Consider the following 12,913-nt stretch of genomic DNA (forward strand, 5'->3'; position numbering starts at 1 on the left):
GTTTATATGTGATTATTTAATTTTGTTGTTTAAGGAATTGGTCGAAGAGATTTTCCATAAGTCATAACTACAAAGATACAAACTGTAATTAATATGTTGTGTGTCTCATGGTCACCTCTTCTAATTGGCTTTTGATATAAAGTAAAGCTATATTTATAGGTTTTTTTAAAAGAGTAATGTTTAAGTCAATTTAACATGTTACATTATTAAACTACTAATTTTATAATTAATAATATTAATAATATCATGACATAACATATTAAACTATCTATCAATGGCTTCATTAGCACCGAAAAATTACTTTTGTCATCGTTGACATTTGTCTTTTGGTAAAGAATCAAGAATCAAGGATGGCCATTAGTTCTCTGAAAAACCACATTTGTGTCACTGACTTTCTTTTGTTTCCCCTTTCAATTTGGTTGGAATATCATGTCAATTACTCAAACCTCATGAAATTTTTAAATTCACGATCATTTGTCTTTTTTGTTTTTTTAAGATATTGGTTATGACTTTTCAGATGTTGGAGTAGAAATTTAAGCTTATAGGTATGGGGCCAGTCAATAATTTACTAATGGCTACAAACAAGAGATATTAATGGTTGAACATGGGAGAGCTAGCTAGGGACATCCCAAGTTGTGTCCCCCTATAGTTTCTTTTTTTTGGTAGGACCCCTATAGTTTCTTTAAAAAGTAGGAAATAGAGGTAACATGTACGGTTCCTTCATTTTCTTGAAGTCAGAAATAATTAATGTTGCTTTCAGTATTGGGTTTGGGATGAAGAGCTTTCAGCATTTCCTTTTCGCAATTCATACATGGCTTTAACATGGCAGAGCTTTGTAGGCTTCTTTTTCAAAAGTTAGAAATCATGGAGCTACTTTTGATCAGCCTTCACAGATATACTCGGCCGACACAGGCTTGTGTATATTGTCTCTACTCAAAAGCTTATTCGATTCTATATATCTGTGGCATGTAACAGTTGTTTATAAACTTACTCACCCATACGGCCATACCATACACTCCTCACAAATTAATTATTTAATTAATTATTGCAATAAATATGTTGTATATATATATTCGTTATACGTACAAATGCTTACTACTTGTATATAATATTGATCTTGTGATCAACTGATACATGTGTATGAATTATGGTTTGTGTGGTTCAAATAAATAGTTTAACATGTTATTTTGTCATATTAATAATGTAAAACATTGATTCAATTATTCTTATTTGAATGTATAATAATGCTTACTACTTGTATATAATATTGATCTCATGATCAACTAATACGTGTGTATGAATTATTGTTTATGTGGTTCAAATAAACAGTTTAACATGTTATTTTGTTGTATTGTTAATATAAAATATTAATTCAATTAGTTTTATTTAAATGTATGATTGAAATAGAAAGTTTGACAGCATCACTTGTCAAAGGCAGGTAAATGATGACCTCATAGCTAGATTATTCGAATCTTAAATTTTTAATGTCTCAATCCACCTCCTTTTCCCTTTATCCAAAAGAGTTTATTTATTTAATAAAAAATTATGATTAAATACTTATTTTCAATAATCTTTTAGAAAATCAGTAAAAACTTATCATTTTTTTGTTAGACTACTAATTAATAGAGTTGATTTTCAGATTAGGTCACAAACTAACAGTCCCTTTCTTTTGGGCCTTATTAGTTGACAGATTTGCCCGCCCGCATTTGATGAAGTTTATGCAAGAGTTTCAATACTCTTGTATCATTCATTGAAATATACAATTGTGGTTCACAATGACTAAACTACACTCATGAACGGGCCACTGCATATATTGCCCAACATACCACTAGAGCAACATCTGTACATTCTTTAATTTTATTTTTGGAAAGTTAGTTCAGATGTTTATTTTTGAGTTTCTTGGCAGGTTTATTAGATTCTGATTTAATATAGTTTAGGGCTTAACGTTTCAAGTTGCTATTTTAAGATTTAAAATCAAATTTTAGAGTTAATAGTTTATGCTTTTATGATTTAGCTCTCGAAGCTAAGCTCAAATCTGGGAGTTATACCCTAAATACTAAGTGAAACGAGATCCTAAGTAAAATAAATAGGTAAAATTATTTAGTGTATGTAGAAATATTAATATAATTTTGACTTACATGTATTGGTATAACTGTGACTTAGCTACATTGGTGACTGCATGTCAGTCACAATTGTGATTGCTACATAGTGTGACTATCACAATTATGACTAAATGACAGTCACAATTGTGATTAAGTCACCACATTAGTGACTATATGATAGTCACAAATTGTGACTATCATACATTCACAGTTGTGTGTCACATAATCATAATGTAATTGTGACTAAATTAACAAATGAAACACCAAAATGAAATTTGCAGACATAATTCGCAATTGGGTCATTAGAAAAACATGTGCATACGTGAGGCTTGAAAGTTGGGTTTGGTTACATGCCATGAAAGTACTTGATCTGTGTTTGAAGGGATTAATTGATAAAGGAGGGTGCTTTCGATTTTGGATTGAGGTAGCAATTGCATGATGTAATTAATTAATGGCTATCTCTCTCTGTTTTTGTCTCTGTTTCTCTTTCTCTTCATCTTTAATTGTTGGCTAAGGAGAGGGATTATACGTATTATATATTTAGGAAAAGAGGAAGGTGGGATTGGTTGCATAGGTTAAGGAAGTGGGTGGAGTAATTGGCCAATCACATAACATTATACATTTGGACAAGGACCCCAACGGTGACTCTTTGTAATTGGGCAGGTGGGGTTGAATGCTTCATCAAACACATTGCTTGTTGTCATGTACGTATGTGACTCCATTTTCTCTATGTATTGGGTATTAGTGTATTGTTCAGACTAAAACAAACCTAACTTTTAATAGGATAGATCCGTAAATAACATGATAATTGGATACATTTATGTATTCAGACTCTTTGAAAAGTCAACTGGTACCTAAACTAAAATTTAATTATATTTTGGTAATTGAACTAAAATTTTATTAAACTTTAGTAGTTATAATGAACGGACCTTTGATTTAATATATAAAGTTTGGTCCATTATCTAATTAATCTTTTGCTTGATAAAGTTGCCTTTGACAAGAGACATGGTGAAGAAAACAATATATAAAGGAAACAAGAAACATGCGTAGATGATGGAGAAGAACTTGCATATCCCAGGGATACCAACAGGTGGTATCCCCATCCTCCCCTCTTTCTCTTTTTCTCTCTCTAGTAATACCACATAGGTGGTATCCCTGGAACACCTAAGTTTTTTTTCTAGATGATGAGAATTTAATTTGATCTTGATGGTCATCAAACCCTTTTAAGACTACCCTATCACCTGGAGCAAAACTTTTCAGTTTTGTTATTAATGAATGAAGAAGGTGAATGCACTGAATTTCACAAGTACATAGTAACATTTACATGATATAAGAAGAACTTACCTACAATAGGGGTATTGACGTAATATCTCCAACATAAAAAAAAAAAAAAAACAGAGGGAAAGGTTGAAACATTGGGTTATAGGACCTTTGCTTTTCTCATATTGGTATACCATGTCATTATCTCTGTTATAGGTAAGTTATTCTCGATATTATTTTGTCCAATATATAAAAGCTTGATATATGATCATATTTATCTCCAACATGCATATATGATTAATTAATTTATAAAGATACTAATTGGTCATTCCCTATTCTTGCTCCATCAATATTCCATTTTGGCACCAAGTAGGACTAGCTATCCGACAAGTAAGATTCTTCGAGGATTAGACCAAAAAAAATATTAAAAAAAATCATTGAGGTGCCCTATTTTATTTTAATTTATTTTTATAAATTCGATGGGCCCGATCAAGCCCACCAGAAAGTTTACCTAGTCAACTGAGTGTTAACCAATCAATGGCCCAAAAAGTTAGAACTGGGCCAGCCCACAACCTATTGGGTCGTCGAAAAAGAAACTCCTTCAAATTTTCATGGCCGGCTAAATGGTCTTCATAAAAGGTAGGTAATCTCCGAGATACGCGCGCTGATAAAGGGCGTGATTAACGGTCATTTCCTGACTGAAGAAGGCACAAAAGCCTCAAATGGTAGGCGGCGACTCGACCGTTGCTGTCTCAAGGTTGAAGAGGGAAGATTGCAAGCGCACCAAACACGACTCTCACTTCTCCAATTGGAAGGTAAATTTCCCTCGCTTTTCTCTCTGATGGAATTGAAGTTTTGGTTTCTTACTTGATACTTCAACTTGAGGATAATGTGAAAAATGTGAAATCTTTGGAGATTTTACCGTTTCAGTCACGGTATCTTCAATCTTTGCTATCTGGGTTACTGGTTAACTGTTAATTTTGCCAAATTTACCCCCACATTTTTTGCTTGAATTATGTTTCTGTTGTTACCCAGAATCCAATTTTATATGGAATTTACATTTCTGGGTTTGTTCTATTTGTTATGGAATTTTAGATTCTAGTTGGCCCTTCTGATTGGGAAGACTATTCAGCGGGCAAGGAAGGAGCTGAAAGATACAGAGTTTCAAACCTCCCTAAAAGGGAGGGTCCAGGAGTCTATGAACTTGGGATTGCCGTTTTGCGCACCGGTTTAGGCCGTGAGATTGGCAAGCTTGACCCGGACCATATAGTCCCGGTGTACCTTGGACAAGCTGATAGTGTGAGGACACGACTTCAGCAATATGGTCGTTCAGGTGCTCATTTGGGCAGTGGCTGCTCAAATGGTCATCCCAGTGACCGTTTTCAAAAGGGGCCTGGATTGTTTGAGGAGATACTGTCTAGAGGCTACCCCATTGTGTATAGATGGGCTCCGGTAAGTACATATGTATTTCATTTCCTTTTAAGCAGGAATTGGGTTTTGTTGTTGTGTTTGTGTGATTGAGGTCAGTATTGATGTTATGGTGTTATGCAGTCTATGTTTTGCTTTTGGAGATAAAATTGAATTAGATGTGTCATGTATTTGTTAAGTTACCACTATCATTCTGTTGTGTTATATCATGCATTTTATGCCAATACCCTTCTACTAATTGAGACTGATCGTACTATTAAGGAGTCACTATCAGACCCTGTAAAGATTAGAGGCTGTAAACTGGATAGGGGATTGCTTTGTAAATTTCTTGTTTTTAGTGCTTCTCTACAATCTTCATATTCACACGATTACCACATCATCTGGAGTCTGGACTGGGTTGAACATAGTGAAAATTGACAGACAAAGTTATTTGCGCTTGGTCACTGAAAATACTAATCACAAAGAGAGGTTATAGTATTATGGTTATTCTTAAGTTATAAAACATTGTTTCTTCCCCTTTGTATAGAACACTAAGGTTTTATGTAGTGTGTGCTTCTTCCTCTACATCTTGTTCTTCTAATTTATCTAATTTGATTTTTAGTCTTTTGGGAAGGGTTTGGCTTTTCAAAGTTGGTAACGAAAATAGTTGACAGCATCACCTTTTCTTTTTGATTCGGCTCTCCAGTATGGTGATGGGAAACATGGTACAGATAGAAACTGTCCTTGTATTAAGTTTTTCTCTGTCTTATGTAAAAGTCAAGGTCTTTAGCTGTCAACTCGGACATTCATTTAAGCATGGATGTGTGCATTCACATTCATGCTTCATTCTAATACACATGCATGCTACATACATCCTGGTGAGTGAAGCATGGTGAATTGTGATTGTGTGCTTGCCATTATGTTTGTATGGAAGCAGTTCTGCATGCAAGTTTGGGCATGTAATCAGAATATATGATATGTCCTTGATTCTTTGTTGATTGTCAAACAGATGGAAAACAAAAGTCATGCGTTGAAAACAGAAACTCAGCTGCTTAACACATTTAATTATGCATGGAACACAAGCATTAATGGTGCGCGGCGCCCTGATGATGTTTTTCAAAAACTTAAGAAAATTTCTTCAAGCACTACTCGATTTGCTAATATTGCCCAGAAGCTTCTGCCTTTCAGTCAAAAGAAAGTGGGTATTAGAATTAAATCTACCAAAGTGCTTTCAGCAGAGGACAAATTCAGTGCGTATGATAATGGGGAGAGCTACAACCTCCTTTTTCGAGTTTTTAAGTTTGGCAGATCACAGCCTAGGTTAGTTTTGGATAGAAGTGACATTACTCAGGAGAATACTATAATTTGTGGGGTGGCTGTAGGTGATGGGTCCATTTGTAGAAGGCCACCAGTTCTAGGAAGAAAGAGGTGTGCTGAACACAAAGGGATGAAGATTAATGGGTCAAATAAAGTTGGCGTATCAAACAGCAATGTAGACTCACAATGCAGTGTTATCAGCAACAGAGAGGTGGATAGTCATGATGCACCAAATGTCAACCATGAGCCCGTAGAGCTTTCACTAGTTGAAGTTCCTGTTAGTGAGAGCTCAACTTCGATCTGTGGGTTCATCTTGTCTGATGGCTCTCCATGTAGAAGCCATCCGATTCAAGGGAGGAAAAGGTGTGCTGAGCATAAAGGGAGAAGAATTCATAAATCCAAGTCCGAGTCAGTGAAAGAAGAAAAATCAAAATATGTACATGATGTGGTTTCTGAACCATATACTTGTGGGACTTTACACTATAACCAGAATTCATCTGCAATTTGTAACTCTGCTGAAGTGCAAGCCCAAGTTGTGAGAGTCCAATAAAAGCTATAATACTACTATATGTGGGGTGGATCTAGGTGATGAATATTTTTGTACAAGGTGTGAGCCTGTTGTAGGAACAGAAGGTGTGAGCCTGTGAAGAGCCTAAAGGAACAAGAGTAAATTGAATTATCTATTTATCTCCTAGTCAGCAGCAGAAGCTAAATTTCATGTGGGTGATCTGGGTTCAAACACAATGTCCAGTAGCATAAAGGCATGGAGGCTGGTAGTTCCATCTCTTGGTTTGAATTAGGATGAAGTCTACTCACATGTAAGAAAATGTAAGACAACACAAGGGAAGGAGATCAGTCTTTTCTTGGTTTTATTTATGAAAATAAATTATTCTAGACATTAGAGATTTAGGCTTCAATATGTTGTTGATTGTTTTGCTTTTCGGATTGTGTTGTAGGCTTCTGTATTATTAATTTATTACATGCCCTGTAAAATAATGTTGTACCTTTTTTCTTTTAGAAGCAGGGGCATGGTTGTATAACTTGTATTATGTCATATTATTTCATCCAATACTATTTAGTCCTGTCTTTTAAATGTTTGTTTCTTTGGTTTTTAATTTGTCTTGTTTTAGTTATGATTTGTTTTTGGTATTTTAATCAGCCTTCGCCATATATGAATGCATCTCTTTCAACATGGGATGATTAGAAGACTAGTTAAAGTGCATGGTAAAAGATCAATAACCCACAAAAGGCTAGAATAAGATGAAATAATATACAAAGGTTTATTAAAAAAATTTAATAGAAGATATATCATATAGTATATAGTAGGAATAAGACATTATTCTTATTTGCCAAATAATTTATGAAGTCTACAAGACTACAACCATCAATTATTCATTATGGTATTAATGACCATTTAGTTAATGAACACCTACTTTTTCTGTTGTGGGGATAAGATCATAAGGTTAAATCTCATGATGATAATTATGAGGTTCACAACCATCAACTATAATAACAAATAGGGATAGGGAAGGTGATAATTTGATATTTTATGTAATAAGACAAATAGAAGGGTGGTGATATTATGAATCTATGATGATGACTCTTTTTGGGGTAAAAGTGGTAAACAAGATTTATTAAATCTTGTTAATGTTATCATTTTTTCGGAAAACAATACAAAGAAAGCTTAAGGGCAAAAAGCTTGGGCCCAGTAAAAAGGCCAAGAGCCCAATAAGAGCAAGGCCCAACGAAACGGCAAACAGAAACTAACAACCAGCCAAACAGAGCAAGTTAATAACTAGACGAACAAGTTGTTGCAGGGGTAAGAACGATTCTCCTATAACTGGTCTCTGCTATCGTGCGCCGTAGTAATAGTGTTGCTAAGATGCCAGCCGGCGGGCTCAGGTACACGACGGAGTCCTCAGAAGCCGCGGAGGGGGAGGCGTGGGTGTGGGCCCAGATCAAAGCGGAGGCGAAGCGCGACGCCGAGGCCGAGCCGGCGCTGGCGAGCTACCTCTACTCGACCATACTCTCGCACTCGTCACTCGAGCGCTCGCTCTCGTTTCACTTGGGCAACAAGCTCTGCTCCTCCACGCTCCTCTCCACCCTCCTCTACGACCTCTTCCTCAACACCTTCTCCTCCGACCCCTCCATACGCGCCGCCGCAGTCGCCGATCTCTGCGCCACGCGTGAACGCGACCCTGCCTGCGTCTCCTTCTCTCACTGCTTGCTCAATTACAAAGGCTTCTTGGCCTGTCAGGTAAAACAATCTAATTCAAACTTCGAATCATACCAATTACGAATTGGTTTGATTCTGTTGTAGCTTTTAAAATTTAACTGTTTTGAGGCCTGTTTGGTTTCCGAGAAAATGCTAATAATTTCTGTTGTGTTCGTTTTGATGGACTTTGTCAGGTAAATGAGCAAATTCAAACTTTGAATTCGTAGCAATTTCTTCAATTTTCAGTTTTTAGATTACGAATTGGTTTGCTTTTAAGATTATAGCTTTTAAAATTGTACTGTTGTTGCGTGGACTGTGTGGTTTCCGAGAAATGCTCATAAATTTCTGTTTGTGTTCATTTTGATAGGCTTCTTAGCTTGTCTGGTAAATGAGCAAATTCAAACGTTGAATTCGTAGCAATGTCTAAAATATTAAGTTTTTAGATTACGAATTGGTTCGATTTTAGGCTAATAGCTTTTACATTCAACTGTTGTTTTGTGGACTGTTTGGTTTGCGAGAAAATGAAAGGGAAAGCTGACAATTTCTATCCTCTTGCGTTCATTACGTTACGCTAGGCACATCGAGTGGCCCATACGCTGTGGATTCAGTCACGCAGGCCGCTGGCGCTTGCACTCCACTCGCGCATCGCGGACGTGTTCGCCGTCGACATTCACCCGGCGGCAAGGATCGGGAAGGGTGTGCTCTTCGACCACGCGACGGGCGTGGTGGTGGGGGAGACGGCGGTGATCGGAAACAACGTATCGATTCTGCACCACGTGACGCTGGGCGGGACCGGCAAGGTGGGCGGCGACCGGCACCCGAAGATCGGCGACGGAGTGCTGATCGGGGCCGGCGCGACAATTTTGGGGAACGTGAAGATCGGCGAGGGCGCAAAGATTGGGGCGGGGTCGGTGGTGCTGATCGACGTGCCGGCGCGGACGACGGCGGTGGGGAACCCGGCGAGATTGGTTGGCGGGAAGGAACGGCCGTCGAAACATGAGGATGTACCTGGGGAGTCCATGGACCATACCTCGTTTATATCTGAGTGGTCTGACTATATCATATAATATAATTTCATCAGTTTAGGATTTTGGTTATGTTGTTTTGTTGGCATGGTCTCATGTGATGCTTAATAGTTAATACTATAATAGTTGACTGTAATGTTTGTTTACAATGTATGCAGTGAAGTTTTGTTTGATTAAGTTTATGATTAATTAATCTGCGAGTTTAATGGCTGTATTTATTATGCACAAATAGTTACTAATAAACTCTGGACCCTTCAGTTAAGAGCCAAAATGTAGGGTTCTGCTCTGCACAACTACTCCTCATATGTTCACTTCAATGCACTTCAAGTCTTCAATGGTAGATTGGTAGCTGGAGGATTGAGTTGGTGTAAATAAGGTTTTAAAGATTAAACTACGTACTTGGTACTTCAATGGTACTGAATATATTTGTGGCATTTAAACATTTCCATCCATGATCAAACCCATGTCTTGGTTGGATCTAAATACATACCAAGTAACCTAACTATTGGGTTAGGTATGTAGAAAACATAACCCATGTCTCGGTTTTGTTCAAAATACATACCATGTAACCTAAATATTGTATTAGGTATGCACAAAATATACATTTCCATCTATGAACAAACCTATGTCTTGGTTTGTTTCAAAATACACATCATGTAACCCAACTATCATGTTAGGTATGTACAAAACTTACGTCAAAAATTATTCTTAGATATGACATTAAGAAATGGATGAGCCAAAAAAAACCGTTCATTCAAATATCAGCAAAAACATCCCCACAGATATAGTCTTTATCTACCAAATTGACGAAATAGTTCTGCACCTGCAGAATTCAAGTCATGAGAGCAAGATCATGTAAACATATAACAAAACTAATTGCTAGCACCTGGCCCAAAAAAAAAAAAAAAAACTAATTGCTAGCAAAAGATGTTTTGTTTGTGCTACCATTGCACCCCTTCCACAAACTGTTATGTTTTGTTTTAGGGGAGTTTGATTTGTGCTAGATTCTCGATTTTTTTGATGGGATTATTTAATTAGACAAGTCCTTCATACATGTTGTTACAGATTAGTCCTTCAACAATTTTAAGTGGCAGCGAGCTTTTATCTTTAATGAAAGGCTCTATGTCTTTGTTTTTCATGCAGCTTGTCTTTAATGCAAACCAGAGCTAGCTAGCTTGATAATAAAAATTGGTAGTTGGGGATCATGAAGATGGTAGATTGGTAGTTGGAGGAATGATGATTGAGTTGGTGTAAATAAGCGCCAAAACGCGGTAAAGGGTCGGTTGAGTGAACTGGATGGCGGGTTAATGACTGATGAGGAGAGTACCTTGTTTTCTAACTTTGTTTTTCTTAAGGGTAATGCTAGGGAGACCATATCTTTGTACTATCTAGTGTATCATCTCTTTAATAAAGGTGAAACACATCAATACAAGTAGGGTCCACCTCTATTAAAGAGATGATTTTCTTAGCATTTTCTTTTTCTTAAACTACGGACTTCAATGGTACTGAATACCGATGTCGTACACTTGTACCCATGATTGAATATAAGGCTGAGTTTTTTTGCCGACATACCAATTTTTATTGACCATCGATCCGATCCAAACTAATTGGTTCGGTGTTTGGTTGTGCTTTGCCAGTTTCGATCATGCAACCGAACCGCATCGCCACAATCGGGATCGGAAACAGTCTGGATACCACCCTTCGAAACATCAAAAACCCGAACCGCACCACCCAATACCGCTGACAGATGTCGATTCAGTGGCGGTCCCCGTTTGTCCGTTGATTCGGTGATCGGTCACGATCAATTGATTCAGCAACTAAATTGATTCCACTTCTAATGGAATATAAGGGAAACAGATTGTATTATACTTAGTATAATGAAGTCAACCGAGCATTATAATTTTCTTACTAATAAAAGCTGTGTACATAGTATTCGGTAAATTTAGAAGTTACGAACTAAATCTAACAATCAAAATTCCATAATTATTAACAAGTTATTAACCAATATAACTCAAGTTTAAAGCCATTTTACATTAATAAGGCTGGAGTTGATTTTAAAAAGAACAAAAAAAAAGAGTACTGCTAGTTGCATACTAAACTCAACCAATACACACTTTTTTTCCTTATTTATTAAATTCTAATTCTAATTCACAACCCAAATGACCATGATGTTAATATAAAGGACTGAGAAAAATATTGTTCTATACTAATTATAACTCCTAACCTAGGATCAGATTAAAAAGAACATGATGTTAAACTGCTTTACAAGAGGAGCTGAATTTGAAAACATTACCAGCATAAATATAGTTGTTAACCTAATAAGACCCTTGAAAGTAAGCTAAGAAAATATGGGAATTCCTCTCCAACCCACTGACGTAACACACAAACGCACATCTTTTTTTTTTTTTTTCCTTAAAACTTAATAACTTTTAACCAAGGAGTAAAATTTCGGTTTCGAGGAAATTTTCGATGGAAATTTCGATTTCGATAAAATTGGACAAAAATGACGAAAATTGCTATCAAAATATGAAAATTTTGAATGAAACTTGACCATATGTTTATTTAACATATTATCTACTACCAAGGAATAAAATTTCGGGTTTCGAGGAAATTTCGATGGAAATTTCGATGGAAATTTCGACGGAAATTTCGAAAATTTTTAAATTTCGACAAAAATTAGATGGAAACGATGGAAATTACTATCAAAATACGGAAATTTTGAATGAAACTTTACCATATGTTTATTTAACATATTATCTACTAAATTGATAAAAAACATTGAAGAAACTAATTATATATAGTAGGCTTCATGTGATATAAGATGAATATAATGTGCGCTGGAGACAAATACTGTTAAATAAAATTAGTATAATGAATAAATGAAATTAGTATATTATTTATACTCTATAATCTATACATTAAACCCTATATATTTTATAATCTATACTCTATATTGTTTAGGATATGATATATGATATTAGGATTTAGGCCCTTTATGGTATTTTAAATTATTTTTTATATAAAAATATATTAAAGTTTATTGATTTAGGGTTTAAAAATAACTAAACGAAACTTCAAAATGGTCAAAAAAAATTCAAAACCATTTTTTTTCTTTACAATTGCCCAAATGCCTCAAACCCCAATCAACCCTAAACCTTTTAATTTTTTTCTCTTTTTTATTATTTCTTTCCCTTTTTTTTCTTTTTTCTTTTCTTTTTTTTCCTTTTTTTTTTTTTTTCTTTTTTTTCCTTCTTTTTTTTCTCCTTTTTTCTTTTCCTTTTTTTTTCCTTCTTTTTTTTCCTTCCTTTTCCTTCCTTTTCCTTTCCCCCGTGACTTCTCCATTTCCAGTTTTTTTCTTATCTCTTCGTCATCCTCTCTCTCTCTCTCTCTTTCCCCAATCCATCACCAAGCCACCTCACCCTCACCACTTTCTCACCCCTGCTGCGCGCCCTGCCGCGGCCCTGCCGAGCACCCTGCCGCGCACCCAGCCTGCGTTCCCCCCTGCCGCGGCCTCGATCTCCCTCCTGTCGCGCCCCCCGGCCACCCCCTGCCGCCGCCCCTCCACTTTCTCCCCCGACCTCCCCCTG

The 12,913-nt window shown here is 36.3% G+C and overlaps 2 protein-coding genes across 2 annotated transcripts; both read left to right on the plus strand.

Annotated features, from left to right (window-relative positions):
- The first annotated feature begins 4,016 nt into the window (after positions 1–4,016).
- On the plus strand, positions 4,017–7,160 carry ET2 (effector of transcription2). Its single transcript, XM_086244744.1, has 3 exons — positions 4,017–4,177; positions 4,458–4,814; positions 5,779–7,160. The coding sequence occupies exons 1-3, from the start codon at positions 4,085–4,087 to the stop codon at positions 6,634–6,636; spliced, it is 1,308 nt and encodes a 435-aa protein (XP_086100870.1). The 5' UTR covers positions 4,017–4,084; the 3' UTR covers positions 6,637–7,160.
- Positions 7,161–7,891: 731 nt separating this feature from the next.
- On the plus strand, positions 7,892–9,519 carry SERAT1;1 (serine acetyltransferase 1;1). The gene is made up of 2 exons (XM_086243967.1): positions 7,892–8,343; positions 8,877–9,519. Exons 1-2 carry the CDS (start codon positions 7,969–7,971, stop codon positions 9,366–9,368), a joined length of 867 nt encoding a protein of 288 aa, XP_086100093.1. The 5' UTR covers positions 7,892–7,968; the 3' UTR covers positions 9,369–9,519.
- Positions 9,520–12,913: the final 3,394 nt, after the last annotated feature.

This window comes from Dryas octopetala, chromosome 5 (genome assembly GCF_963921425.1).
Source record: "Dryas octopetala chromosome 5, drDryOcto1.1, whole genome shotgun sequence".
NCBI classification, from domain to species: Eukaryota; Viridiplantae; Streptophyta; class Magnoliopsida; order Rosales; family Rosaceae; genus Dryas; species Dryas octopetala.